The sequence below is a fragment of the Anomaloglossus baeobatrachus genome, chromosome 5, assembly GCF_048569485.1.
Source record: "Anomaloglossus baeobatrachus isolate aAnoBae1 chromosome 5, aAnoBae1.hap1, whole genome shotgun sequence".
In the NCBI taxonomy this organism is placed as follows: domain Eukaryota; kingdom Metazoa; phylum Chordata; class Amphibia; order Anura; family Aromobatidae; genus Anomaloglossus; species Anomaloglossus baeobatrachus.
The window spans coordinates 352,122,005-352,136,644 of NC_134357.1; the positions used below are offsets into that span (position 1 = coordinate 352,122,005).

The 14,640-nt window shown below is 51.3% G+C and overlaps 1 protein-coding gene across 4 annotated transcripts in view; it reads right to left on the reverse strand.

Annotated features, from left to right (window-relative positions):
• The window catches only part of RALGAPB (Ral GTPase activating protein non-catalytic subunit beta), a 146,571-nt gene that overhangs the window by 21,947 nt on the left and 109,984 nt on the right, over positions 1–14,640 (reverse strand). For all 4 annotated transcript variants that reach the window (XM_075349918.1, XM_075349917.1, XM_075349916.1 and 1 more), the window contains one exon: positions 2,669–2,821. In XM_075349918.1, the coding sequence (XP_075206033.1) occupies positions 2,669–2,821 (153 nt within the window). The remainder of the gene's footprint in view (positions 1–2,668; positions 2,822–14,640) is intronic.

The following is a 14,640-nucleotide window of genomic DNA, read 5'->3' on the forward strand; positions in this document are numbered from 1 at the left end:
CTATAGAAAAGAGCTTGTAAGCACTGTGCTCCTTACCTAAGAGACTGGCCACCTTTAATAAACCGTAGAGGTCGGCTTTAAAGGGAACCTGTCACCACTTTTTCAGCCTATAAGCTGTGGCAACCACCACCGGGCTCTTATATACAACATTCTAACATGCTGTATATAAGAGCCCTGGCCGCTGTGTAGAACATAAAAAACACTTTATAATACTCACCTAACAGTCGCGCTGCGGTGGAGTTGGGTCAGATGGGCGCCTCCGTTGGCCGATGTCGGTGCCGCCTCTTTCGGCCATCTTTGTCTTCCTACTTCAGTAGCTGGGGTGCATGACGCGTCTATGTCATCCACACTCGCCGGCATTGAGGACCTGAGCAGGCGCACTTTGATCTGCCCTGTGCAGGACAGATCAAAGTATTGTAGTGCGCCTGCTAGGGACCGGCGAGTGTGTATGACGTAGGATGCGTCATGCACACAGGCTTGAGAATAAGGACGAAGATGACTGAAAGAGGCGGCGCTGGCAATGGACAACGGAGGCGCCCATTTGGCCGAACTCCACCGCAGCGCGACCGTTAGTTAAGTATTAAAGTGTTTTTTTTATGTTCTCACAGTGGCCAGGGCTCTTATATATAGCATGTTAGAATGCTGGATATAACAATATAAGAACCCGGTGGTGGTGGCCACAGATTATAGGCTGAAAAAGTGGTGACAGGTTCCCTTTAACCTAGACAATGAAGTGAAAACAATATAACTTAAGTACATCGCCAGCGTGTTGTTTTTTTTTTTTAATTTCCTGGCTGGAGTGGTGTTTTAACCCCTTCAGCCCCGGGGCACTTTCCGTTTTTGCGTTTTTGTTTTTTGCTCCCCTTGTTCCGAGAGCCGTAACTTTTTTATTTTTCTGTCAATCTTGCCATATGAGGGCTTGTTTTTTGCGGGACAAGTTGTACTTTTAAATGAAACCATACGTTTTACCATATGGTGTACTGGAAAACAGCAAAAAAATTCCAAATGCAGAAAAATTGCAAAAAAAGTGTGATGGCACAATAGTTTTTGAGATGTTTTATTCACGGTGTTCACTATATGGTAAAACTGATATGTGGGTATGATGCCTGAGGTCGGTGCGAGTTTGTAGACACCAAACATGTATAGGTTTACTTGTAAAAGTGGCGCACGTTTTGCGCCATTTTCCGAAAAACGTAGCGTTATTTTTTGGGATCTATGGCTCAGTGACTGCTTATTTTTTGCGTCTCGAGCGGACGTTTATAATGGTACCATTTTTGCGCAGATGCTACGTTTTGATCGCCTCTTATTGCATTTTGCGTAAAACTTGCGGCGACCAAAAAACTAATTTTGGCATTTGGAACTTTAATTTTCAATGGGGGGAAAGTGGGGTGATTTGAACTTTTAGGTTTTTTTTTTTATTTTTTAAAACTTTTTTTACTTTTTTTTTATTTTACTAGTCCCCCTAGGGGGCTATAGCGATCAGCAATCCGATCGCTATTATTCATCTGTTGATCACAGCTATACAGCTGTAAACAGCAGATACAGTCACTTTCTTTTTCCCTCTGTTCCATGCCGAGGGAAAACGAAAGTGAAACATCATAGCTGCAGGCGTCATCACATGACCCTAGGCTACGATGGCAACCACCGATAGTCACGTGATCACGCACGTGACTTCCGGTGGGGGCGGCGGTAAATAAAAAACATGGCCGAGCGCATTTAGATCTTGCTGCCAGACTTTGGCAGCAAGATTTAAGGGGTTAATGGCCGCGGGTGGAAGCGATTCCCCCCGAGGCTAGCAGGCACACGTCAGCTGTTGAAAACAGCTGATATGTGTGCCGACCGCCGCCGCCTGCCCGCGGCAGGGGGCAGGGCTTAATGGGACACGCTCCATAACGGATATATCCGTCCATGGTCGTGAAGGGGTTAAATGTAAGTCCACTGTCGCCGTCCACATCTTCCATCATTGCCACCTTGGTCATTCCCTGGCGATTTGTGACCTGCCGGCTGCTCCAGTGTTGTTTCTTGGAGCACGCTGGAGGTCACAAATAAATAAAACTCTACGAGAGCCTCGTTCTGGCTCTCAGAGTTGCACCGAGTGATTGTTATGTAACTTCTGGCTAGTCAAACGTTATGGGGACAAGATGGCGCTGCAGGTCTGGAGCTGCGCTAAAAAAAACTATGAAAAAAACAAAAAAGGTAAATATAAAATGGGGCGGGGGGCTTACATGTAAAGTGCCACTCCAACGTTGAAAAAACCCCCAAAACACTGGAATGATGCTTTAAAACTCAAAATTACAAAGTTGCTTGTTGAAATTGAAATGTGAAACTATTATCCATTTATGATGATGAGACAAGGGGGAAAAGAGGGCTTTTCCATAAAGGCTTATGTATATGGCTGTTACGTTGTACTAGGGAGCCGCAGGAACGCAGCGTGCCACCATATCATGCCCTGGTAGCTATAGAAGAACAATTCTTTAACACGTACACCTGTGAACGCCACGGTATTTTTCAGTTAGATCTCCGACAAAATCAGACATGAAAAATAAACTTAATCCCTAAAGCAGCTCAATACAATCCAGATCCATATTACACGCAAAGCATGAGGCATAAGGGGAGTAGTCTCCAATCTTGTTTAACAGAATACAGCTTAGAAATAAAAAAGCATTACCTCTTCAGTAACAATTTCATGCAGGTCAGGAATACTAAGATCTGCTTTAACAAAAGGGATCTTATCCACCTCTTCCGGAAATGGACGATGCTTTACACTGTACTTGATGCCCACATCATTCTTAGGTTCTGGTCTGCTTTCAGGGATGAACATCTGTAAACAGAGGACAGAGCTTAGTAACTGGTCGTCATTTACTGGTACAGATTGATGACCTGACCCCTTTCATACTGTAGGGGTAAAAAAGAGAATTTTGTTACTTACCGTAAATTCTTTTTCTTATAGTTCCGTCATGGGGGACCCAGACCATGGGTGTATAGCTTCTGCCTCCGGAGGACACACAAAGTACTACACTCAAACGTGTAGCTCCTCCCTCCTAGCATATACACCCCCTGGTAGCCAGTCCTAGCCAGTTTAGTGCAAAAGCTGAAGGAGGACATCCAGCCACAAGTAGAGACAGAGCAAAACCCGGAACAACCGGAACCTCTGTCTACAACAACAGCCGGTGATAACACGCGGAACAAGAAACCTGCCAACAGGCAACAGGGAGGGTGCTGGGTCTCCCATGTCGGAACTATAAGAAAAAGAATTTACGGTAAGTAACAAAATTCTCTTTTTCTTCATCGTTCCTTATGGGAGATCCAGACCATGGGACGTTCTAAAGCAGTCCATGGGTGGGAATAAACAGAAAAACTGAGAAGTAGGCGAAACCTAACTTCACAAATGGGCGACAGCCGCCTGAAGGATGCGTCTGCCCAAGCTCGCATCTGCCGAAGCAAGAGCATGCACTTGGTAGTGCTTCGAAAAGGTATGCAGACTAGTCCAAGTGGCAGTCTGACAGACCTGCTGAGCCGTAGCCTGGGCCTGAAAGCCTAAGAGGGACCGACAGCTCTGGTCAAGTGTGCCTTGATCCCCGGCGGGAGAGGCACTTGAGTACACTGGTAGGTATCGGAAATGGCCGACCTAAACCAACGAGCCAGGGTCGGCTTAAATGCCGAGAGGCCCTTACGCTGACCAGCGGTCAGCACAAAGGAGAGGTGCACCGCCTAAGAACAGCGGTGCGAGACACATAGATCCGGAGCGCCCGCACCAGATCCAGAGTATGCAACGCCCTTTCAAAGCGATGAACAGGAGCCGGACAAAAGGAAGGCAGGGAAAATGCCCCGGTTAAGGTGGAAGCAGCAACCACCTTAGGGAGAAAGTCCGGAGTCGGACGGAGAACCACCTTGTCTTGATGAAGGGAGGACTCCGAAGAGAGTGCAGCCAAAACAGAGACTCTCTTGAGGGAAGTTATGGCCACTAGAAAGACGACTTTCTGTGAAAGACTAAACAAAGAAACCTCCCTAAGAGGCTCAAAGGGGGGTTTCTGGAAGCCGTGAGGACCGAATTAAGGTCCCAGGGCTCCAAAGGCCGCCGGTAAGGCGGAATGATGTGAGATGCGCCCTGCATGAAGGAGCGCACCTGGACCAGCCGGGCGATACGCCGCTGGCACAACACTGACAGAGCCGAGACCTGTCCCTTAAGGGAATTGAGGGATAGTCCTAGCTGCAGACCGGACTGTAGAAGGGACAGGAGGGTCGGCAAGGCCAAAAGGCCAAAGGATACTTCCGAGCTCGAGTCATAGTGGAGATGACTTCAGGAGGGATACCAGAAGTCGTCAAGATCCATGACTCAAACGCCACGCCGTCAATCTGAGAGCCGCAGGTTCTGGCGGAAAGACGGACCTCGTGAGAGAAGGTCTGGACAGTCCGGGAGATGCTATGGCATCTCTACGGACAGACGGAGCAGGTCAGGGTACCAAGCTTGCCTGGGTCAGTCTGGAGTAATGAGAATGACCCGACGGCCCTCCTTTCTGATCTTGCGCAGGACTCTGGGCAAGAACTAGAGAGTGAAACACGTAAGACAGACGAAGCTGGGACCAAACTTGAACCAGTGTGTCTGCCGCAAAAACCTGAGGATCGTGGAGCCACGGTTTGACGGCTGAGACAATCTGCCTCCCAGTTTTCCACGTCTGGGATGTGGGCTGCGGACATGGTGGACTAGGAGTCCTCCGTCCACTGAAGAATGCGATGAACCTCCAACATTGCCAGGCGGCTGAGCGTCCCGCCCTGGAGGTTGATGTAGGCAAACGCTGTAGCGTTGTCTGACTGGACTCGAATGTGCCCGGCCGCCAACAGATGGCGAAAGGCTTAGAGAGCTAGAAACACAGCTCTGATTTCCAGCACGTTGATCCAGAGGGCTAATTCGGACAGAGTCCAAGTGCCCTGCGCTCCATGGTGGAGATATACTGCTCCCCAGCCGGATAGACTAGCATCTTGGTGAGGATCACCCGGGACGGAGCCAGGAAGGAGCGTCCCTGAGACAGAGGGGCCGAAGCCACCACTGAAACGAGCCCCTGGTCTGTGGCGAAGCCACCACCCCGTGGAAGGAGGAAGTCCGCTTGTTCCAACAGCGGAAAATATCCAGCCGCAGAGGACGCAGATGGAACTGGGCAAGGGAATTGCTTCCATTGACACCACCATCTGATCCAGCACCTGTATTAGGTGCCTGATGGAACAACGTCGACCGCCAGCGGAGGGACTGCTGTTTGACTAAGGGCAGCTTCACAAGTGCCGACAGAGTCTCGAATTGCGTCCCTGGGAATATGAACTTCTGGGTCGAAGTCAGAGTGGGCTTGGACAGAATGACAAACCACCCGAATTGGTTAGAGTGGCGAGAGTGAGCGAGGCACTCCGCTAACAGTTTGCACTGGATGAAGCCCAGACTAGAAGGCTGTCCAGGACAAAAGGATCACTGCCAACCCCTAGAGGTGTAGGACCGCAATCACAGCTGCCCCGACCTTGAGAATACTCGAGGGGCCGTGGCTAACCCCAAGGGAAGAGCCACGAATTGGACCACCCTGATTGCAAAACGTAGCCAACGCTGGTGTGAAACTGCGATTGGCACATGCAGATAGGCATCTCTGATGTCGATGGATGCTAGGGAATCTCCTTGGGTCATTGATTGATCGCAGAGACTCCATGCGAAAATGCCGCACCTGAACATGCTTGAGAAGCTTGAGATCCAGGTCGGAAGGCATCGCCCTCTTCGGGTACTAGGAATAGATTTAAGCAGAAATCTCAGAACCGTTCCCAGTCGGGAACCGGTACAATTACTCCAGTGGCCTGCAAGAATGCCACAGCCTGTGAGAAGGCGGCGGCCTTGGAGCAGGGGGGAGTTGCAGAAAAAATCTGTTTGGCGGGCTGGATAGAATTCTATCCTGTAGCCGTGGGAGATGGTATCTCGCACCCACTGATCGGAGACGTATTAAAACCATACGTCGCCAAAGTGGGAGAGCCTGCCACCGACCAAGGACGTTGCTGGCGTGGCCAGATAGCCAGGAGGAGGCTGACTTAGTGGCAGCATCTCCTGCGGTCTTCTCGTGCGCCATTTGGGTTTACGATCCTTGGCTGAGCCAGTGGACGAGGCCGAGGGCTTAGAGAACGATCAGATGGAGGAACGAAAACTCGACTGATTCCTGCCCTGGACAGGTTTCCTGGTTTAGGTTTGTTGCATGGAAGAACTCTTCCCGCCAAGAGCTTCCTTAATAATTTCATCCAGTTGTTCCCGAATAGTCTGGTCCCAGCAAAAGAAGCATCCGCCCTCCACTTCCGAAGCCACAGGAGCTTGCGGATAGCGAGGAAATTAGCCGAGGCCACCGCAGTGCGGTGAGAGTCTCCAGCATGGCAGACATGGCATAGGATGAAAAGACTGAAGTCTGGAAGTTAAGGCAACCATTTCGGGCAAAGAGTCCCTGTGAGGGAATGCATCTCCTGTAGAGAAGCAGAGATGGCTTCGAAAGCCGCACTGCTGCAAGAGCTGGGGAGAACGAGGCCCTTGCCGCCTCCATACAGATTTGGCCAGAAGGACAACCTGGCGGACAGCAAAGCCGTAAGTGAGGAGCCATCAGCCACTGATACAACGGTCCGGGCTGAGAGTCTAAACACCGGAGGGACCACCTTTGGTGAATGAGCCCACTCCTTGACCACCTCTGGTGGAAAGGGAAAACTGCCATCAGAACCACGCTTTGGGAAGCGTTTGCCAGAGCAGACCCTGGGCTTGGTCACAGTGGCCTGAAAACTGGAGTGGTTAAGGAACACACTCCTTGTTCTCTTAGGCAAGGTAAACTGGTGCCTTTTTGCTAGAGAGGGTTGCTCCTCTGATACTGGCGGATTGAGGTCCAGTACAGAATTAATGTACAGTGGGATCCTTAGAGAGGTGCCGTCAGCCACTGATACAACTATCCGGGCTGAAATACTAGACACCGGAGGGACCACCCTTGGTGAATGAGCCCACTCCTTGACCACCTGTGGTGGAAGGGGGAAACAGTCATCAGAACCACGCTTTGGGAGCGTCTGTCAGGACAGGCTCTGGGCTTGGTCTAGTGGGCTGAAAACTGGAGTGGTTAAGGAACACACTCCTTGTTCTCTTTAAGGTATACTGATGCCTTTCTGCCAGAGGGGGATACTCCACTGATACAGGCGGATTGAGGTCCAGTACAAATATAATGGACGCAATCAAATCATTAGCATCTGCATCACCTTTGGACAGATCAATGGTACATTAAGTAGCGTCCGAGCCCCCAGTAAAGACATCCTCCTCATCCATTGAGTCAGCTCGTGAATCAGAGCTGCGGGACGGGGAAGGACAGGGGACCCTGCGTCTCCATTTTAGGAGGACGGGGACTGAGACCAGATGAAGAGTCCTCTGAGAGCTTGCTGAGCGAGCTGTAGCAGCAGAAGCGCCCTGAGAAGGGGGCTAATGCATGCTCAGCACCACCAGAGCAGCTGGAGGGACCACTGATGATCCTCCAGGCTGAGGGACCACTGTGTTCATGTGCTCAGTACAGGCAGTACGAGTCTACATGCAGTGCATATTAAGAACAGCCTTGCAGCCTTGCTCTGATGTGAGACATGCTGCAGAAGTGGGGGCTCTGTGAGGGAATGCATCTCCAGAATGACCCCCAACAGAGTATATAAACAGAGAATATAAGCAGCTGCACAACTGGAGGTTGTGGCTTGCCAGACCGTTTAACATACATTTCTGTGCCCTCCAGTCCCCCAGCCCAGGCCCCCATTTGTCACAATGTGGTATCTCTGTGCCTATGCAGACATTGAGAACGCTGAGAAAATGGCGACCGGAGCGAGGAGAGGGGGCGGGGCCTACTCTGAGAGCGGGCAAATGAGGTATACAGGGGAGGGAATCTTTCCTCAGTGAGGAGTGTCCGTTCCCTGTGCTGCACAGCCGCTGGGCGGAGCCACACTGTCCCTCTGCATAACTAATATGCAGGGGCAGTGAAACCGAAACTAGGCCTCAGGCGAAGCCGGGGCCTAGATTTAAACATGCGGCCAGCGTGCAGGCACCATCGGCGCGGTTCTCCAGTGAAAACTGGAGAACCGGCCGGAAATGTTACCACAGTCATATAACACACTCCCCCCAATAAATAAAGTACAAGGGACCCCTGGAAAGACCACTTTCTGTGGTAAAGATGTCTCAATACTTAGCTTTTGAGATGCAGGGCCATGTCCCTGGGGGGGGGGTTAAACGCTCCGTCCGGCAGAATCCTGAACAGGGCTGCGGATGGAGACCGGTCTCCTGCAAAGCAGTGAGAACCGTGATGGCTCCCACTTCAAGCCAGAGCCCCAGGGGATGGTGAAGGAGCACGGCATGTGAAGGCTCCAGCCTTGTAAAATCAACCTTAACAGCACCGCCGACACAGTGGGGTGAGAAGGGACATGCCGGGAGTCCAGATTGGACCCGCTTTTCTTCCAAATCTTTGAAATCCAAAAAATCAAAAATCAAAAATCAGAGAATGCATGTGTGTGTGACCTCCTGAACACAAAGCATTGAAACTGGCTAGGACTGGCTACCAGGGGGTGTATATGCTAGGAGGGAGGAGCTACACGTTTGAGTGTAGTACTTTGTGTGTCCTCCGGAGGCAGAAGCTATACACCCATGGTCTGGGTCTCCCATAAGGAACGATGAAGAAATAGCCAATTGTAACATGGAAATATCAACTAATACTGCCCTTAAAGGGTCATGATCATTTCAATAACCTGCATATAAGAATAGTATAGGTGAATTAAAAAAAAACAAAAAAAAAAACACATTGTAATACATGTTATCAGAGAAATTAGCATTTTTATCCATTTAAGATCCCGTTCTCCTCCTGCTTCCTGAACTCATCAGAAATTTAGCCAAAATCGATCTTGGCCAGGAGAAAACGGACTGCAAGGGATCAGGGACGGCTACCTAGGAGAGTTCTGCTGCATTCCAGTGAGGGTGTGCAGTGAATGAGAGACATCACAGCTGTTAAGTGGGCTTTACACACAGCGACATTGCTAGCGATGTCACTGGTGAAAGCCCCCGCCCCGTCGGTTGTGCGTCACGGGCAAATCGACGCCCATGGCGCACAACATCGCTAACAGCCTTCACATGTACTTATCTGCCTAACGACGTCGCTGTGGCCGGTGAACCGCCTTCTTTCAAAGGGGGCGGCTCGTGCTGCGTCACTAAGCGGCCGCCCAATAGAAGCGGAGGGGCGGAGATGAACGGGATGAACATCCCGCCCACCTCCTTCCTTCATCATTGCGGGCGGCCGCAGGTAAGGAGATGTTTCTCGTTCCTGCGGTGTCACACATAGCGATGTGTGCTGCCGCAGGAACTACGAACAACCTGCGTCCTGCAGCAGCAACGACATTTGGGATTAGAACGACGTGTCATCGATCAACGATTAGGTGAGTAATTTTGATGGTCATCGGTTGTTCGTGCGTTTCCCATGCAACAACGTCGCTAACGAGGCCGGATGTGCATCACGAATTCCGTGACCCAAACGACATCTCGTTAGTGATGTTGTTGCGTGTAAAGCCCCCTTCAGTCTCCACCCACGGACAACTGAAAATTAAAGAAGGAACTTGTAGAGCGGAAACTAGGAAAAATGCAGGCTGCCAGATATAGAATAGCCTTAATGTTATCATGAACATGCACATCTGGGTACTCAAGGTTCTCTTTTGACACATACTTGTGTCTGTTGAAAATAACGTGGTATTTTGTTTTTGTCCCCCCCCCCCCCCCCCCCAAAATCCGACATTAAATTTTTCTGCTCAGCATTACTACTGTAAATGGTCTCTACCATAAGTTGGAATGTGACAATTTTTTATGGTGATGAAGCATTAGGATTTCCTTCCAATGAAGCAGTGAAGTTCACACCAAATCATGTAAAAATAGCTCCTTAAGGGAACCTGTCACCATTTTTTTTGCCCTATAAGCTGCGGCCACCACCACCGGGCTCTTATATACAGCATTCTAACATGCTGTATATAAGAGCCCAGGCTGCTGTGTAAAACATAAAAAACACTTTATAATACTTACCCAACGGTCGTGCGGTGGGCTATATGGGAGTCTCCGTTCTCTGGTGCCGGCGTTGCCTGTTTCAGCCACCTTTGTCCTTCTGAAGCCTGTGTGCATGACGCGTGTACGTCGTACACACTCGCTGAGCCTGCACATGCGCACTACAATACTTTGATCTGTCCTGCTCAGGACCTGAATGCCGGCGAGTGTGGATGACGTAGTATGCGTCATGAACAAGAACAAAGATGGCCAAAAGAGGCGGCGCCGGCACCGGACAACGGAGACACCCATATGGCCCACCGCACAACTGTTAGGTAAGTATTATAAAGTGTTTTTTATGTTCTCACAGCGGCCTGAGCTCTTATATACAGCATGTTAGAATGCTGTATATAAGAGCCCAGTAGTGGTGGCCGCAGCTTATAGGCCAAAAGAAGGGAATTTTGTTTACTTACCGTAAATTCCTTTTCTTCTAGCTCCAATTGGGAGACCCAGACAATTGGGTGTATAGGCTATGCCTCCGGAGGCCGCACAAAGTATTACACTAAAAGTGTAAAGCCCCTCCCCTTCTGCCTATACACCCCCCGTGCTCCCACGGGCTCCTCAGTTTTGGTGCAAAAGCAAGAAGGAGGAAAAGAATTATAAACTGGTTTAAAGTAAAATCAATCCGAAGGAATATCGGAGAACTGAAACCATTCAACATGAACAACATGTGTACACACAAAAAAACAGGGGCGGGTGCTGGGTCTCCCAATTGGAGCTAGAAGAAAAGGAATTTACGGTAAGTAAACAAAATTCCCTTCTTCTTTGTCGCTCCATTGGGAGACCCAGACAATTGGGACGTCCAAAAGCAGTCCCTGGGTGGGTAAAATAATACCTCGTGATAGAGCCGTAAAACGGCCCCTTCCTACAGGTGGGCAACCGCCGCCTGAAGGACTCGTCTACCTAGGCTGGCATCCGCCGAAGCATAGGTATGCACCTGATAGTGTTTCGTGAAAGTGTGCAGGCTCGACCAGGTAGCCGCCTGACACACCTGCTGAGCCGTAGCCTGGTGCCTCAAAGCCCAGGACGCACCCACGGCTCTGGTAGAATGGGCCTTCAGCCCTGAGGGAACCGGAAGCCCAGCAGAACGGTAAGCTTCGAGAATTGGTTCCTTGATCCACCGAGCCAGGGTTGATTTGGAAGCCTGTGACCCTTTACGCTGGCCAGCGACAAGGACAAAGAGTGCATCCGAGCGGCGCAGGGGCGCCGTCCGAGAAATGTAGAGCCTGAGTGCTCTCACCAGATCTAACAAGTGCAAATCCTTTTCACATTGGTGAACCGGATGAGGACAAAAAGAAGGTAAGGAGATATCCTGATTGAGATGAAAGGGGGATACCACTTTAGGGAGAAATTCCGGAACCGGACGCAGAACCACCTTGTCCTGGTGAAACACCAGGAAAGGGGCTTTGCATGACAGCGCTGCTAGCTCAGACACTCTCCGAAGTGAAGTGACTGCTACTAGAAAAACCACTTTCTGCGAAAGGCGTGAGAGAGAAATATCTCTCATTGGCTCGAATGGTGGTTTCTGAAGAACCATCAGCACCCTGTTCAGATCCCAGGGTTCTAACGGCCGCTTGTAAGGAGGAACGATGTGACAAACCCCCTGCAGGAACGTGCGTACCTGTGGAAGTCTGGCTAGGCGCTTCTGGAAAAACACAGAGCGCTGAGACTTGTCCCTTAAGGGAGCCGAGCGACAAACCCTTTTCCAGTCCAGATTGAAGGAAGGACAGAAAAGTGGGCAAGGCAAAAGGCCAGGGAGAAAAACCCCGAGCAGAGCACCACGACAGGAAAATTTTCCACGTCCTGTGGTAGATCTTGGCGGACGTTGGTTTCCTAGCCTGTCTCATAGTGGCAATGACGTCTTGAGATAACCCTGAAGACGCTAGGATCCAGGACTCAATGGCCACACAGTCAGGTTGAGGGCCGCAGAATTCAGATGGAAAAACGGCCCTTGAGATAGCAAGTCTGGTCGGTCTGGTAGTGCCCACGGTTGGCCGACCGTGAGATGCCACAGATCCGGGTACCACGACCGCCTCGGCCAGTCTGGAGCGACGAGGATGACGCGGCGGCAGTCGGCCCTGATCTTGCGTAACACTCTGGGCAACAGTGCCAACGGAGGAAACAAATAAGGGAGCTGAAACTGCGACCAATCCTGAACTAAGGCGTCTGTCGCCAGAGCTCTGGGATCTAGAGACCGTGCCATGAACGTCGGTACCTTGTTGTTGTGCCGGGACGCCATGAGGTCGACGTCCGGCACCCCCCAGCGGCAACAGATCTCCTGAAACACGTCCGGGTGAAAGGACCATCCCCCTGCGTCCATGCCCTGGCGACTGAGATAATCTGCTTCCCAGTTTTCCACGCCTGGGATGTGAACTGCAGAGATGGTGGAGGCCGTGGCTTCCACCCACATCAAAATCCGCCGGACTTCCTGGAAGGCTTGCCGACTGCGTGTGCCGCCTTGGTGGTTGATGTATGCCACCGCTGTGGAATTGTCCGACTGAATTCGGATCTGCTTGCCTTCCAGCCACTGCTGGAACGCTTTCAGGGCAAGATACACTGCCCGTATTTCCAGAACATTGATCTGAAGCGAGGACTCTTGCTGGGTCCACGTACCCTGAGCCCTGTGGTGGAGAAAAACCGCTCCCCACCCTGACAGACTCGCGTCCGTCGTGACCACCTCCCAGGATGGGGGTAGGAAGGATTTCCCCTTCGATAATGAAGTGGGAAGAAGCCACCACCGAAGGGAAGCTTTGGTCGCCTGAGAGAGGGAGACGTTCCTGTCGAGGGACGTCGGCTTCCTGTCCCATTTGCGTAGGATGTCCCATTGAAGAGGACGCAGGTGAAACTGCGCGAAAGGGACTGCCTCCATTGCTGCCACCATCTTCCCCAGGAAGTGCATGAGGCGCCTCAAGGGGTGTGACTGGCCTTGAAGGAGAGATTGTACCCCTTTCTGTAGTGACCGCTGCTTGATCAGCGGAAGCTTCACTATCGCTGAGAGGGTATGAAACTCCATGCCAAGGTATGTCAGCGATTGGGCCGGTGTCAGATTTGACTTTGGAAAATTGATGATCCACCCGAAACTCTGGAGAGTCTCCAGGGTAGCGTCGAGGCTGTGTTGGCATGCCTCTTGAGAGGGTGCCTTGATCAACAGATCGTCCAAGTACGGGATCACCGAGTGACCCTGAGAGTGGAGGACCGCTACTACAGTAGCCATAACCTTGGTGAAAACCCGTGGGGCTGTTGCCAAGCCGAACGGCAGTGCCACGAACTGCAGGTGTTCGTTTTCTATGGCGAAGCGCAAGAAGCGCTGGTGCTCTGGAGCAATCGGTACGTGGAGATAAGCATCTTTGATATCGATCGATGCAAGGAAATCTCCTTGGGACATTGAGGCGATGACGGAGCGGAGGGATTCCATCCGGAACCGCCTGGTCTTTACGTGTTTGTTGAGAAGTTTCAGGTCCAGGACAGGACGGAAAGACCCGTCCTTCTTTGGGACCACAAACAAGTTGGAGTAAAAACCGTGGCCCTGTTGCTGAAGAGGAACAGGGACCACCACTCCTTCTGCCTTCAGAGTGCCCAGCGCCTGCAGAAGAGCCTCGGCTCGCTCGGGAGGCGGGGATGACCTGAAGAATCGAGTCGGGGGACGAGAGGTGAACTCTATCTTGTAACCGTGAGACAGAATGTCTCTCACCCAACGGTCTTTTACCCGTGGCAGCCAGGTGTCGCAAAAGCGGGAGAGCCTGCCACCGACCGAGGATGCGGAGTGAGGAGGCCGAAAGTCATGAGGAGGCCGCTTTGGTAGCGGCACCTCCGGTGGTCTTTTTAGGACGTGACTTAGACCGCCATGCATCAGAGTTCCTTTGATCTTTCTGAGGCCTTTTGGACGAGGAGAATTGGGACCTGCCCGCGCCCCGAAAGGACCGAAACCTCGACTGCCCCCTCCTCTGTTGGGGTATGTTCGGTTTGGGCTGGGGTAAGGATGTATCCTTTCCCTTGGATTGTTTGATGATTTCATCCAAACGCTCGCCAAACAATCGGTCGCCAGAAATTGGCAAACTGGTTAAGCGCTTTTTGGAAGCAGAATCTGCCTTCCATTCCCGTAGCCACAAGGCCCTGCGTAGTACCACCGAATTGGCGGCTGCAACCGCCGTACGGCTCGCAGAGTCCAGGACAGCATTAATAGCGTAAGACGCAAATGCCGACGTCTGAGTGGTTATGGACGCCACCTGTGGCGCGGACGTGCGTGTGGCTGCGTCAATTTGCGCTTGACCTGCTGAGATAGCTTGTAGCGCCCATACGGCTGCGAATGCTGGGGCAAAAGAAGCGCCGATAGCTTCATAGATGGATTTCAACCAGAGCTCCATCTGCCTGTCAGTGGCATCTTTGAGTGACGCCCCATCTTCCACTGCAAGTATGGATCTAGCTGCCAGTCTGGAGATTGGAGGATCCACTTTGGGACACTGAGCCCAACTTTTGACCACGTCAGGGGGAAAGGGATAACGTGTATCCTTAAGGCGCTTAGAAAAACGCTTATCTGGACAAGCATG